At 35.6% G+C, this 15,218-nt stretch overlaps 3 protein-coding genes and 1 non-coding gene across 4 annotated transcripts; all 4 read right to left on the bottom strand.

Annotated features, from left to right (window-relative positions):
- Positions 1-6,568: 6,568 nt before the first annotated feature.
- On the bottom strand, positions 6,569-6,639 carry TRNAG-GCC. Its single transcript has one exon. It is a non-coding gene; the product is annotated as a tRNA-Gly (tRNA).
- A 513-nt stretch (positions 6,640-7,152) lies between these two features.
- Positions 7,153-7,996, bottom strand: BNAA03G49180D. Its single transcript, XM_013835608.3, has one exon. It carries the CDS (start codon positions 7,792-7,794, stop codon positions 7,243-7,245), a length of 552 nt encoding a protein of 183 aa, XP_013691062.2. The 5' UTR covers positions 7,795-7,996; the 3' UTR covers positions 7,153-7,242.
- A 222-nt stretch (positions 7,997-8,218) lies between these two features.
- LOC106396369 (basic salivary proline-rich protein 1) lies at positions 8,219-10,196 on the bottom strand. Its single transcript, XM_013836741.3, has 3 exons — positions 9,927-10,196; positions 9,504-9,791; positions 8,219-9,428 (listed from the first exon to the last, which is right to left on the bottom strand). The coding sequence occupies exons 1-3, from the start codon at positions 10,068-10,070 to the stop codon at positions 8,397-8,399; spliced, it is 1,464 nt and encodes a 487-aa protein (XP_013692195.2). The 5' UTR covers positions 10,071-10,196; the 3' UTR covers positions 8,219-8,396.
- A 1,735-nt stretch (positions 10,197-11,931) lies between these two features.
- On the bottom strand, positions 11,932-12,890 carry LOC106395423 (GPI-anchored protein LLG3). The gene is made up of 3 exons (XM_013835884.3): positions 12,722-12,890; positions 12,578-12,634; positions 11,932-12,442 (listed from the first exon to the last, which is right to left on the bottom strand). Exons 1-3 carry the CDS (start codon positions 12,801-12,803, stop codon positions 12,099-12,101), a joined length of 483 nt encoding a protein of 160 aa, XP_013691338.1. The 5' UTR covers positions 12,804-12,890; the 3' UTR covers positions 11,932-12,098.
- Between the last annotated feature and the right edge of the window lie 2,328 nt (positions 12,891-15,218).

Here is a 15,218-nt window from a genome sequence, read left to right as displayed (position 1 = left end):
TCTATCAATCACTTACATGAAAATGCTGAACATATCATATCATAAGCGAGGTAAGAAAACAGAAAGTAAAAAACTGATGGATTTAGTAGACTATTCCGCATTTTTTTCAAATCAGAATTTTAGGAGGCTGGGAATATTCTTGAATAAGGTTCTTTCACAAAAAAAAAGAAAAGAAAATCTTAATAAGGATCATGTGGTGGCAGCATGTGGACCAGCTCATTGAGCTGAGGTAAACACCAAACAGTTAGAACATTTGTTGTTGTTAGTACACTGACAAAGTGTGAAATGTTGGCAATCATGCATTTTGTCGTTGCTTGGTAAAACTTTCCGCATAGTTCCGATTTCTTACTATTTGTATTAACGAAAATATAGTGGACATATGAAAATAAAGAAACCTTGATACAGTTAACCAGGCTAATATTCTCCTAAAACAGGTTTTAACTTTGGTCTTATTGATATACAACAACACGAATAAATATATATTTCCTCTGTTTTTTTTTATATTTGACGTTTTAGAGAAAAAATTTTGTTTCAAATTATTTGACTTTTTCAATTTTCTATGTAAAATTTATTACTAATTAATACTAGAAGACTAATAGTGTTATAGTTTCTATTTTATTATTGGTTAAATTGTAGTTATGTAAACAATTAATGACATTTTTATTTAGAAAATTAAATATTTTTTAATCTATGTTCACAATTCTAAAGCGTCAAATATGAAAAAAAACGGAGGAAATATAAATCATTATAATATTTGACTCGTCCTGCATAAATTGTATGACTATAACCAACGCAAACGGCATGCCTTTTAGTGTGTAATATGAGAGTCAAATAAAGTGAGTTGAACTGAATTGAATGCTGTTAAAAGCTGTCACATGTGCTATCTCTGCATAATTTTGTGTTATCGTGTGTAGTCAAATAAAAGGATATGAAATGATATTTGTGTATCAATTACAAGTTAAATTAATTCATATTGGACTCGTTGAATAAACAATCTGATATTTGGCGTTCATTTCTTCCAGATGTGATGAGTAAATACGAAGTCTATGAAGACTACGAAAGGCTAATCGATATTTTCTTCTACATTCAAAGATCATAATTAAACATTCGCATTACCATTGTACAACATTTAATCTTTAAATATACTTTATTATGATAATGCGAATGTTGAAAAAAATATCGATTAGCATTTTGTAGTCTTCATAGACTTCGTATTTACCATCACATCTGGTAGGCCAGTTTTCAAAAAATATCAACATATATTATCTAAGGCCAGTTTAAAAAAAGACATATATATTATCCATCATTATAAGTTACTAATTATTCTTAGTATAATCCGATGGTTAGAGCCCTGGCTAGGAGTGAATCCCAAAAGACAAAAGAGATGAGTAAAGTTTATGGAAGTGTCACTTTTATCATTTTATAACATTTGGTGGAATTTGAATAATATATGAACGTTGCGCTTTTGAAAAGGATTGTTTCCGACCTCGATGCATTTACGGATACCTTAAGGACACTTGGTAAAAAGGCATTACAATTTCTTGTGTTGATCAGTTTTGTAGTTAACAAGCAAACTGAAATAGGTAATTGCTGAAAATACTAACGAGTAGATCTAATATATAATAAAGTCAGGTATAATATAAATCACGAAAATGCTAAACTTATGTCAATTGTTATGTGCCATATATATTCTCCATTTTGCTAGTTTATGCTTTTTTTTATAGCACTAATATATACATAACTGGATCTTGTTTTTGTTTTTAGGAATAACATAATCTGTGATATAAACAAACGCTAACCTACGTATATAAACCTAAACGCAAACACAAGAGTTGTATTTGATAAAAGCCAAAGTTTAAATCTCTCAAATACTACATTCTAGCATATGAATGTATGCGACTAAGTCACTAAACCATCGGTTTTAATATCTTACGACTCTTATTGTAAGAAGACGGCGTCTCATGAGCCTGAGGAATGGCAACTCATTAGTAAAAGAGAATGCTTGAGTTCAGTAATCCAACATGCAATCGATAAGAAGGAAAATAAAACAGGTAAGATCCCGAAGCAAACCTATTTGAAAAACGTGAAGGAAAATTAGAAACAAGTATCAAAATTCGCCTACCATTCACACAAATTTGGATAACTTTAGATTACTGAAGAACTAAGTAATTACAGACTGTCAGGCTTGTAGGGATCCTTATTCATTATTGTCCACTTATTCTAGTATATCACAAGTTCACGAAAAAAATCCCAACACGATACGCAATTACGCACTCGACTTGAGTCTTATTTTCTGCTCTTAATTTACTTTAACAAGTTAAAGTCTTTTTGAAACTTCAAAGTATTGATCATGTATAATATTTACAAATTTTATTCGCGGGTTTAGGAGATTGTTTAAGGAAGAGTGGGATAAGAAGGATTGGAATACTTTTTCACATATTCATTTTGTCTCCCAGCATTAAGACTGATGGGTTATTTCCCTCTTAAAATTAAGAATCGTATAAATTCTATCCAAAAAATCTGTAGATATTTTATTCGTCCTTGTAAGAAACAATAATCAAATGAAAACCCACCATCAATCTAATGTCCAACCAAAAACAATTGAAGTGTTGAATCTGTTGATAAAGTTCCCTTTCTTAAGCTTTTCCCAAAAAATATTTATAAAGTGTCAATTTTTAATAAATTAAGTCAGGTTGCATTCATCATACAAATTTAATATATCTAATTATTATACTCACTATCAAACACTTAGTAATTGGAATTTTGTGTAAAGCGTAAGAATCAAATCTTAAATAAATGGAACTTTTATCTTTGTAGATATAATAAAGGCGACAATCAAATCTAAAATACTATAAATCTCTCTTTAACAAAGAAAACAGAGACGGCCAAAAGAACCAATTAAGATGAAGACTAATTAAGATTATTTAATTGAAAATATCATCGATTTGAAATAAATGCTTGTTGAGGACAAAACTATGTGCTAAATGAAAGATGTTTAGTAGGGAAGACTTTAATTCAGTTTTGTGTTTAAAGCATCTACAAAAAAAAAAAAACTCTATAACTTCAAATATAGAGATTTATACTTTTCAAAAAAAAACTTCAAAATTTCAAATTTAAAATTCTAATAAGTGAAACTTCATATTTGGAGTTTGACTATTCAAAACTCTAAATTTGAAGTTTAATCTTTTATTTACATCTTGGTTTTTATAATTAATTATACATCATACTTATGATTCATAAATATTTTCTCATTCATCTTTTTAATATTTAAAACATTTGTATATCTTAAATTTTTCAAAATAAGATTTATAATATTTTAAAAGTAAAATTACACAACAAGAATATTACAAAAAAAAACTTAGCAATTTTTTTTTAAAAAAAAATACATGAACGCATAATTATTATACAAATTTAAGTATTACAAGAAAAATAATAATCTAGTAAATTTGCTTCGGAACTTCTACAATATTAGGGGTGATTGGTTGGACTTTAACTGTAGAAAATTTACTTTAGAATTTAGTCTGTATAATTTTTTGATTTAGCTTTAAAAGATGTAGCTTTAAAATTTCCTACAACCAAAAAGATGGAGCTTTAGAAAATAAGACTTTTACAGTTATTTTTTTTGTTTTTTTTTGCTGTAGCTTTAATTTTTTGGTTGTAGCTTTAAAAACGAATATAAAGCATGATTGGTGGTTTTTAAGATTGTAGATAAAAGTTAAAGCTAAAGTCAATTATTACAGCTTAACCAATCATCCCCATTGTCCAAACAAATTTTGTGGAATCGCAAATGGAGCATTAAGAAAATATTTTTATGTAATAATGTGGTATTTTGCTTGTAGTTTAATATTTAATTATGTATTTCTATTTATAATTTTATATATTAGTGTAAGATTTTACTAATTAATATTACTATAATATATATGTGCTAGTTGTTTATAAAAGTTTTATGGATTTATATTAATTATGATAAATATAAGAATTATAGTGTAAATTATAAATAATTTTGAAATTAAATTTGAAGTTTTACATTTGGAAAATAATACCTTAAAATTTTAAATATAGAATTTTGTAAACTCTATAATAGAGGGTCTTTTTGGAGATGCTCTTAATAGAGAGGGTAGTGTGCGTTTAGTTTGTCAATTACGTTAAAACAATTCTACACTGTTCTCTTTTTTCGCCAACTGTTTGAACATTGTTCATAATATCAAATTCTGAGACTAGCTTATATGGTCGCACCTATCTGCTAACAAGCATTAAGTACTTACACTAGCTCATATTTGGTTATCGTTTTCTCTAGAAACAAATAAATTGTTTTTGGACATTCCTAGTTTGTGCGTTATAAAGGTGTAGGAAATTATTTGGGAAACATAATTTTAGAACTCAGCAACTTACATGGAACTGAACTTTAGACCCACTTCCCAATCAGTACTTACAATAATGGATGAGGTAAGCACTAAGCAGAACATTAACTAGTATTATCTTTATGCCACCTGCTTTGTATCTTCTTCCCTGTACGACGACGACTTCATGGTAAAAAAAATGAGCAATTAGGATATGGGTCGTGGTCTCCAATCCCACCAAACAAACATTATATCAAACAAAATCAAATACCAACATGATAATCTCTTCAACCAAACGTTAATTTAAAGGTATTTAATAAATGGACAGGAGACTGATTAAATGGCTTTGAAGATAATGAGAGAACATAATGCGATTCTTTTATTAATTAATCATAAGCAGACAAAAACATTCCCTTCAACTTTTAGGGGTTCTTTTGATGAAAACATAGTAAAAAAAATGTATATAAACGACTAGACTAGAGAAGAAGAAAAAACATAGTAAAGAGACACTTTTGTGTAGTTAATCAAGATTTTCATTTCAGGATTAATCTAATCTTTATATAAACATTAGCTTTATATTTTATGCACAGTGTATACATGTATATGTAATATCTATCATGTATAAACTAACTGCACCCAAAAGATAAAATTAGTTATGTAAATCGAAAAAGGGATCGTAAATACATTTAGCTGAATGTTTTTGTTAAACCCAAACTGAAACCTAATGAACAACCTCGGCCTAGTTTTAAGTACTACCAGTATGGAACGAGCGGCCCAAACATAGAGATCGTATAAATGTATATGTAAAACATTCCCTTCAACTTTTAGGGGTTCTTTTGATGAAAACATAGTAAAAAAAATGTATATAAACGACTAGACTAGAGAAGAAGAAAAAACATAGTAAAGAGACACTTTTGTGTAGTTAATCAAGATTTTCATTTCAGGATTAATCTAATCTTTATATAAACATTAGCTTTATATTTTATGCACAGTGTATACATGTATATGTAATATCTATCATGTATAAACTAACTGCACCCAAAAGATAAAATTAGTTATGTAAATCGAAAAAGGGATCGTAAATACATTTAGCTGTCAACATCACTTTCTCCGCGAGACAGGAACTTTTGACCTACTAGAGAGAGAATCGGTTTCCCTTCGGCGTACGGTCGGCGCGTGTGCGTCCATGCCGTCGCCGGAGTTCTTCGTTCTTTTGGTTTTCTGTTCTCCTTTTCGTTGTCTTTCCAGATCTTCCTTCGCTTGCCTTGTCGGAGCTCTGTGGTGTCTCAACTTTGGAGTGAAGACGCAACGTTTTGGAGGATCTCGGAGGTGACGGGGAGTTTTTTGCGCGTTCTGGTCGTTTTCCTCCGGGCGATGGAGGCTTCCTTAGCTTCATCGACGTCGGTTCTTAGTGGGGGGTAGAGGCTTTCTTTAGCTTCACCGACGTCACTCTTGGTTCCGGGAAGGAGAGGCTCCTTTAGATCTCTTCGCCGGCTTTTGGATTACGGTGAGAGGAGGCTCACACAGCTCCTTGATGCCGCCTTGGAACCCTTGGTTTTGGGTGAGGTAACTAGTTTCGAGTTTGTTAGCGGTGGTCTTGGGTTACGATGATGTGAGTTCTGTTTACGGTTCGACTGTCCTGCGTGTCCGGTGGTCCAAAGTCGGAGGCGCTCTCGGTAATCCGATGAACCCTCTGGCGTGAAGACAGTTCGACGTTGATACACGGTTTTTGGATGTGCGGAGGCTCTGCAAGTTAGGAGCTCCGGTTTCAAATGGTGGCGGGGTTGATCTCCGGCGATGGCATCGTTCAAGTCGAGATAGGTTCCACGTGGTGTGCGGAAGGCTAAGATGAAGACACGTGGTTAAACCTATTTCCTTGCGGCGCGTTTTTAGGGCGAACTGCCCGTGTCGAGTAGTGTGGGCCGTTTGAACCGTTATGTATTTTTTTTTGGGCTTCTGCTCTTCGTGTGTTTGCTTTTTGTGGCCCGTTGTTTCTCTGGGCTTTTGGTTTGTACTCGTTTTGTTTGGGCTTCGGCCTAGGCTTGGCCTTAATAAATAACAATTTGAAAAAAAAAAAAAATACATTTAGCTGAATGTTTTTGTTAAACCCAAACTGAAACCTAATGAACAACCTCGGCCTAGTTTTAAGTACTACCAGTATGGAACGAGCGGCCCAAACATAGAGATCGTATAAATGTTGTTTTTAACAGTAACAAAAATTTTAAAAATGCACCAGCCGGGAATCGAACCCGGGTCTGTACCGTGGCAGGGTACTATTCTACCACTAGACCACTGGTGCTTCGTTGATATGCACAATACATGTATTATAATGTATCTTAAAAAGACGATTTTCATGAACATTTATATATGCAAGAGTGTATACAGAAGAACCACACAACCTCTTACTATATAGAACAAAAATACAACTACAAATTAACTTCTCACACTAGCTTTTCAGCTTCCTTGAAGAATAGAACCAAAAACTCTTTAAGAGGAATTAGAATAAAAAGACGAATTTCATACATGTAGGAACATGGGATGTCGTTATTGTTGTCTTCCGTCACTAGTTTACCAACAAGAACTCTTCATTCTCTCCAACAAGCTCACTTCCATGCCTTCCCTTTGCCTCTTGTCACCATCATCAGTCAAACTTATATATGCACAACCTATTGGCCTCCTTCCACACACTGTAAAGCTATACACATTGGTCTCCCCTATCTTGACCAGCTCAGGCAACTAACCTAACATTCATATCCTTGTCAAGCAACACACTGCTCCTCCTTTACTCCCAATTCAAGAATCAGATATCGAGGGTAATAATCATAATTTTATCAGTTAAAGCAGAGAAATTAATATATTTATAGGAAATTCAGAAACTAATAAGAAGTTACATTCTCATGAATTAAAATCTAAAACCTAGAGGGATTATTCTTGTCAATCTTGGAGACGTCCTAATCGAACTTGTTTTCTTCTTCTTCAACCTCTTCTTTCCTACTGATTCGGATCCAATCGATTTCTTACAGATCTCACTCTCTCCAGCGACTCTATCAAAATCACCAGAGAGGTTTCTGATAATCCTCGCCACTCCCTCATCTCCCGATCCAATCTCATCCTCATCATCGTTAAGATCTACGTACCTCCTTCGTTTCACCGCAACCGGAGCCGCCGGAGAAGAATCAAAACCGGATCTCTTCTTCTCGGAGTCTCCAGGGCTGGAATCCTCGAGCTGCGCTCGGAGCTTGTCGACGCTACCTTCGATTCGTCCCTGGAGACGGAGGCGCGTGAAGTTGAGACCACCCGTGGACCAGTGAGCGTCTCTAGCCCACGAGAGAAGCGGCGGATCGACGCGGTGAGAGTTGAACTGAGGATTAGCGAAGAAACGAGGACGGGGGAGTGCGTTTCCGTAGAACTCCACAGGCCTGATGGCGATGTTCTTACTCACCGGCGTCGTCATCGTGAAGTTACACAAAGGAAGAAGATATTAGAGAGATTGAGAAAGTCTTATAGTATACAAATCGTTTGTGTTATTTATAATACTATCGAGAGAAAAGGAAGATACAATAATGGAAATATTCCTAATCTAATAATATCAACAAGATTTATTCGGCGCGAGACTCTTGCCGCGCTGCTTGAAATAATAATAAAATAGTATTTGGCGCCTCTTCAATTTTTGATTCCTCGAAATTTTATTTGGATTCTTAGTTGTTGACGCGTGTCGTACTCGGAGTGGCTTATATTTATGACATTTGTTTTATAATGTACTAATGAATAAATAACTAAAAAAGTAAATAGACAAATAATTTCGCAAGCTTGCTCATTTTCTATGAACATGATTTTATACAACCACACGTAGACGATGCTCGTAAATACATGCAAGATTGTGTAAAAGAAAATAAACTCAAAGACCAGATATTTGGGTTGTTCAAGTGGCAGATAGAAAGTAAACACACGAATTATCGGAGGAAACATAAATTGAGTCCCATAAGAATACACAACAGGCCCAATCTATTGGGCCCAATAAAACTAGGGCCTAGAAGAGGAGCCACTGTGGTTCTCTCACCACCCTCTGGGAGGCCCTCCTGAGGACTGCACACTCAATCTGTCAAGGAGGGCGTTGAAGTCGATAGGCTGTCCGCTCTCCTCCATCCGCTGAATCACGCTCATCACGTGGTCTCCTCTGAAACCCATACTCACTAGCTTCTCTATCAGTTCACCGTATTTTGATCTCATGACAGGAGATGGTGTCCCTGTGCTTCCACCACCTGCCTGGTGCTGCTGAGGAGCGTACCCACCACCTTGTGGACCTTGCATGTAATGCTGCCCTTGTTGCTGCTGCGGAGGAGGAGGCTGAGGTGGTGGGTATTGCATCCGCCCACCTTCATACATGGCATTGGCATACCCGGGGGGAGGAGGAGGTCCTGAAGGAACATACGCATCGCCTGTCTGGTGGCTATAAGACATTTTTGTCTGCTGAGGAGCCTGTGGTGGTGGTGGTGGTGCACTGTATCCGTAACCTTGCATCGACTGCTGAGGAGGTCCACCGTATGGTGATGGCATCTGCATGCTGCCGGGCGATGGCTCTACTGGAGATTGGTTGCTTGGTGGTGCAGGTGAGTATGTTGGGTAGCCTCCACTGGACTGTGGCCTCGCCTGTGGCTGCGGAGGCCAGTTCTGCTGGTACTGTGGAAACGACTGAGTTTGCGCTGAGCTTGGGTGAGATGGAGCAGGAGGTGGGGGCATGAACTGAGCCTGCGCTGGTGGTGCTTGAGGCTGAGATGGTGGAGCAGGAACAGGTGCAGGTGTGTTTTGAAGCTGTGGAGTAGGAGACATGTAATACTGTTGCTGCTGCTGTGGCTGTGGCTGTGGCTGCGCTGGTGGTATTTGATGAGGCAAAGCAAGTGCAAGCTGCTGGTTATGTGCATCAGAGGAGCTCTCAGTCTTCTTAGCCTCTGGAACAGGAGTCTCCTCACTTTTTTGGGAGTGAGACGGGGAAGATGAATCTTTCTGCACAACTTGAAGCCTCGCTAGATCTTTCTGCGTATCAGCCAACTCTTGCTTGTCTCTGAGAATCTGCACCGACCTACGCACCTACATCAAAAACACCGTTATAACAAACTAACAAAAAAAAAAAAAAAAACTTAAAACATTAAATAAAACACAAACCTCTTGAAGATGTTTCTCCATAGATCTAAGCTTAACATCAGCCTCCTCGTTATCACGAGTCAAGTCCGACCTCATCTCACCAATAGTCTTATCAAGGTTGTAGCAGTAGAGCTCAAGCTGTGACAAGCGCGAGCTGATACCTTCAAGAAAGCGCATCACGTTGTCCGTATACTTCTTCATGGTTCTTTCCACAGTGGCAGTCACGTCTTGGCTCAACGAATCCTCAGGTGGACTGTAAGAGCTCGTAGGAAAAACCGAAGACCTAGCCATCCTAGTTTTGTGAAACTCCTGAGATACAAAAGAGTAGCTCAGCATCATCAATAGGCTTCGATTAACTTAACAATATTATAAAAATTCCCAAATCGAAACCCTAGAATTTCCAAATATCGACAACACAGAGGGGAGGGGGGAGCTGGATTTGACCTTATTGAAGTTGTTGGTGGCAGCGATCGAAGGATCGGAGTTGGAACCGTTGGAGGAGTCCTGGTTGTTGGTGAAGTCGTCGTAAGTGCGGAGGATATCATCTGACCCGAAATCGAATCCCGAGTTGACCCGGCCCGACGCCATCGATCAGAATACTGGAATCGATTTGTGTGAGAGAAGAAGGCAAAATCAATCGCTTGGGAGGAAGGCAAAGACGATGAGGAAACGCAAAGCAGAAGAAGGTAGAGAGGAGGAAACAGCTAAACCGACTTTTTTCTCTTATTTCTGTATTAATATTTGTATCTTCGTCCCCAATGAATTTGATTGTTTTAATTTTGACTGCTTTGTTTGGGTTAGTTACTTACAACCCTTTCGAAAACGACGTCGTTTCATGGAGATGTGGGTATTCCGCCAAATAAATTTGGAGATGAATCCATGGAGAAAAATATGTTGAGAGACTCCTCCTCAACCATTGGCTGCTAACACCTAGAGCTAACGACCATGTCTTTTTTTTGGGTAGGTTTGATGTTACAGGAGATAAGATGAATGTGTGTACTTTGGGGTCTCTGGTCTTTAAACTGAAACTGAGTGCTCTTTGATCCTATGTGCAGGAAACCTGCAGCTTCTCCGAACCACATTGATACTCTTCTTCCTTAAGGTGTTTCTAAAGATGCTTCTATAATCTGAAATTCAGTCTATACTTAAGTTAAATGTAGCAGGAGCGTTGATATTGGTCTTGTCACTTGTTGTGTAGAATGTGAGCATCTTATAATTGCTCGTGTCTAATCTCAGCCATTGACTACTGGTGGTGTTTGAGATCTATATATATAGTCACAATGGTTAGCTAAACATTCCTGAAGAGCATATTTTAATTGTCGCATAATGTCAGTTTGTACCGGAAACATGAATCTTTAGCATCTGCATACCAGTCATGGTGATACTGAATTCAAGATAGCTGGGACAAGTTCTTCTAAGAACTCGTTATTAGAGATTTTATATTACTGTTTTTTTCTGCTTTAGTATGGTTATATTACTGGGCAGATATTCCACAATCACTTCACTTGGGTGATAAAATGTTTACATTTGGCTACTTGATTTCCTACATGATTGTAAAATACGGGTATATATGAATTATAGAATAAGTTTTGGCCGGTGAATTGCTAGTGTCTTATAAATAAGCTACAGAAGGTTCCTTTGTTTACAAAAGAAAATGGCCGATGATAATTTGAATTAAATAGTGAGAAGAGTATTAATATTTCAAGATATAATATGGTCTTTATCAAAGAATAACGTGGTAACATTAAATTTGACGTAGAGAAAATCACCAATAACCATATGGAGTTGGGATTCGTTAATCGTCGCCACGAAAAGATGATCGCATCAATTTGCATTCGAGATTTACAACATGTCAAATAATAATCAGATCCACTTGTTCAATGCCGTTGTTCCCCCGTCATTAGTGTTTCAACCTTATCGTATTTCACCAAACAAATAACCTTATATTATGACTTATGAGCATAAAATACCAACAGTGACAATGGGAATTAAGAGGCGTAAGCTGACTTTATATTCTTAAAAATACAAACTCACAAATGGTAGCATTGTTCTACAAGTGTGTGGCTTAGCAAGCAATGAAGCAATGATAGACCCAACTTTACTTAACAGATCAAACCAATCATGTACCCTTTGTGTGGTTCTAACGTCCAGGCTCGAAGTCCATTTATTTTCTTTAATTTTTAGTTGTTATTTATTTTTGTTATTATGTTCCTATTTGTTTTTCTATCTTCGTTCGACTGGCTATATAAGGCCATGGGGATTATACTCAACCTTAAACTACTAAAATGTTATCATGATCCACATAGCATGTATATGAAACATTAGTCTTGTGACGTGTAACGAAATCTTCACGAGGACTCGGATATGTACCCTTTAATTGGTACTAGCATTCTTGAGGGCGAGACCCTATAAGTTCAATCCCCGCATAATTCATGTTACTTAAAAAGAATAAGAAAAAACAAAAACAAATAGTTCACGAGAGCCTAAAACAAAATCGAAAAATGTACATCAATGACTTTGCATGAAAGAATTAACGGGGTGGCTCACCAACTAATTAACAACGAAATGTTCATATATAATATATCTCATGTGGTAATTCATATATAGGAAAAGTCTTTAGAGGAGGCAAAACAAGAGAACGGTGAAAAGCAATGCGTGTGTGGAGACAAGAGGGATCGCTGCATAAGAAGATGATGTGGCGGTCATGACGTCGGTACAATCGAGCCCTTCTTTGCCTTCTTTGCACATGTTTGCGAATATTCCCGGAGGATAACGACCGTATATATTGATGTAACTGAACATTGTAGAGGCACATTCTGTCTTGTCATCGTTAAGAGCTTCCGCGAATGGGCAAGCAAAGTCCTTGAAGGCGGAGCAACATGCCTTGGCTGGATAATTTGGACCTTTGCATTTACTCGTTATGATTGTGTAATTCTTGTTCGCAAAATCTTCTTTGCATGCTGTTATTATCACATTGCATGTTAACACAAGTATTGAATCTTGTTTTTTTTTTTTAATTAGGTTTTGAATTAGTTAATCATCAATGAAGCATGCATGAGCCATATTATACGATCAATGATTCAAAATATTCTTACGTGTTTTTGCCTGAAGAAGACCTCGGCTTGTGGCTGGGTGTGACTCAAATTCATCAACTGCACATAGAAATTCATTCCGCTTTTTTCAATAACGTAAAAAAAAAACTATAGGCATATACTATATTTGAAATATTAGTAAATTACGAGAGATGTGGAGAGACGAGGCGGATCCAGACAAGAGTAGGATTGAAAGAAGAGAAACCAAACAACGAGGAGAATTCTCCATGCTTCTGTTTCCTCCTTTGTATTTGTCTTTGTCACATTTGATTCTCTAAATGTTTTTTTTGTTTTGTTATTTTGTTTTTTCGTGTTTTGGAGTTATAGGAGGAGAGAAAAATGCTGCGGTTCGTTGAAGTAGACGAAACAATATATATCACTGACATGCCAACAGAAATTTTCCTATTTTAAGCCTTCAAGAAAAGCCATCAAATTAACCAAAATGGCGGTTAAGCTTCAACTAGTTAATATCCATAACCAATTTGAATCATTGAAGACAATCTGCTCCAACAATTTAATATGATGAGACTTTGAAAACATTATCATCAACGTTCATGTATAATATTATATCTATGTCTAAAACATTATTATCTATATACATATATACAAGCTGCAACTTACTCCAATCCTTTTGTTATTATTGTTTAAACATAAACTATATAATAAATCAGTTTGTGGAATGGGGATAAACGGATACTACTCTAGGATGTGATTAGATATGTTTTAGGTTCCCTTAACAATGATTTATTATAAAGTTCATTATTAATCAATTTATAATAACAAAAGATACTATTTCCCAACCTGATGCCCGAACCGAGAATGTATTTTTCCAGCTGGTTCGTCACTTGTCACTTTATCAGCGATGTCACTAAACATAGCTGCCTTAAATAACAACACCCAGGGTGAAAAAATTTAGGCACTCAAGAGGTTTGGTGGAGGTTTTGGTTTTACTTTTTAGAGTTAGTATTTGACATTGTTAAGACTTAAAGAGGAACTCGTTTAAGGCTTTTCTATTAATTTAAAGTGTTTTTGTAGGAGTCTAGGACAGATCGACTAGTGTTTGTAATTATCTTTGGAAATTTGATTTGATTAGAGACTATAAACTTTTTTAGTCTTGAAAACCAGGAAAAAAACATCTTTGTATTGAGTGTTTTCCAATGATTCTATAATACTCAAAAATCAAAAGATCATGTAAATGTTTATAGAAAAACGGATAATCCAAAAATGAGAGTTGATGGTATTATATAATAAAGGGTGTTTTTCAAAACCAACCCATATTTTCAAGTCAAACCCAAAACCAACCCTTTTTTTTTGTCCATACTATTCATCAATAAAATTTCCATATTATCCTTATGTTTTTGAATTATTCACAAAATTACCATTTTTATTTATTTTTTTATTAATTTCAAAATTAACAAAAAACCAAATACACCCTAACCATTTCTTCTTATTTACAAAAATGCCATCATCATCAATTTTTCCAACCACCATGAACCACCATTTTTGAGCTCTAAAGCTCTAGAATTCAATTTTCAACCACTTTTTTTCTCATTCTAACCCAAAAAACTTCATTTCCTCTCATCTCCTCTACATTTCCATCTAAAAAACTCTCATAACTATCATTTTCATAATCACAAACTTCATATTTTCGAGTTTCTTCATTAGTGAATCGTTAAAGATGCTTCTTTTTGCTCATATTTGGAGTTTGGACGGTTGAAAAGGTTGGAAACGAGCTTTACACATGAAAAAGGTAACTATTTACATGGTTTTCGTTCTTTTTCAGATCTGTGTCGCGACGGTAGACTGTTTTGTATGTCTACGCCTCCGTAGAGACTTACGATGCAGTCTATTTGTCAACGCACGGGTTAGTTTTGCAATTGACCAGACAATTTTTTTTTCTAACGCAGACTTTCCCAGTAGTCTCTGTCTTTACCTTTGACAACAAAAATAAAATTTTCGATAGACTTACTAAGACGTCTACCTAAAAGAGGTTAGTTTTTCATTTGACCGAACTTTTGACTTTTCAAAATAGACTTCAACGGAAGTCTACAAAATGTAGACTGCCAACGAAGTCTATAAAAGGTCAGTTTTGCATTTGACCAAAACTTTGACTTCGTGGAATAGGTTAGTTTTGTGTTTGACCAAAAAGTTTAAAAAGCAATCAAAAATTTATTAAATTGTAGACTTCATATGCAGTCTTCTTATCTTAAAAAAAAAATGTAGACTGCGTATAAAGTCTACTTTTTTATTTTGGTCAAATGCAAAACCAACCCGTCGGATTTGAGAGTAGACTTCACAAGAAGTCTACACACCCGTAGACGTTCATTTTAATCTACTGATTTGAAGTCAAACTTGGTCAATTGCAAAACTAACCTCTTTCAAAAAAATTCAAACATGTAGACTGCATATGAAGTCTAGTTCTGAAAGTCAAATCTTGGGTAAATTCTGGTCAATTGCAAAAAGTAACATTTTTAAATTGTAGACTGAAATGAAAGTCTACATGTACAAAATCACAACTTTTATTCAACTATAGAAAGCAACCCGTAAAATGGTCAATTGCAAAAACCAACCCAAAGAGTAGACCTATTTAACAGTCTACGTCTGTAAACTGAAAAGAACGTCTACGTCTTCAGAGACTGAATAT

The sequence above is a fragment of the Brassica napus genome, chromosome A3 (assembly GCF_020379485.1).
Source record: "Brassica napus cultivar Da-Ae chromosome A3, Da-Ae, whole genome shotgun sequence".
NCBI classification, from domain to species: domain Eukaryota; kingdom Viridiplantae; phylum Streptophyta; class Magnoliopsida; order Brassicales; family Brassicaceae; genus Brassica; species Brassica napus.
Note: the sequence above shows the minus strand (reverse complement) of the source record. Positions and strands in the feature narration are given on the sequence as shown.

Bases quoted from the DNA above. Each gene is read 5' to 3' on its own strand.
- BNAA03G49180D (XM_013835608.3), bottom strand. From the start codon at position 7,794: ATGACGACGCCGGTGAGTAAGAACATCGCCATCAGGCCTGTGGAGTTC.
- LOC106396369 (XM_013836741.3), bottom strand. From the start codon at position 10,070: ATGGCGTCGGGCCGGGTCAACTCGGGATTCGATTTCGGGTCAGATGAT. The intron at 9,792-9,926 runs GTCAAATCCAGC...TTTGTATCTCAG, and splicing joins CCACCAACAACTTCAATAAG to GAGTTTCACAAAACTAGGAT. The intron at 9,429-9,503 runs GTTTGTGTTTTA...TTTTTGATGTAG, and splicing joins TGGAGAAACATCTTCAAGAG to GTGCGTAGGTCGGTGCAGAT.
- LOC106395423 (XM_013835884.3), bottom strand. From the start codon at position 12,803: ATGGAGAATTCTCCTCGTTGTTTGGTTTCTCTTCTTTCAATCCTACTC. The intron at 12,635-12,721 runs GTAATTTACTAA...TTCTATGTGCAG, and splicing joins CTCGTCTCTCCACATCTCTC to TTGATGAATTTGAGTCACAC. The intron at 12,443-12,577 runs GTAAGAATATTT...TGATAATAACAG, and splicing joins TCTTCTTCAGGCAAAAACAC to CATGCAAAGAAGATTTTGCG.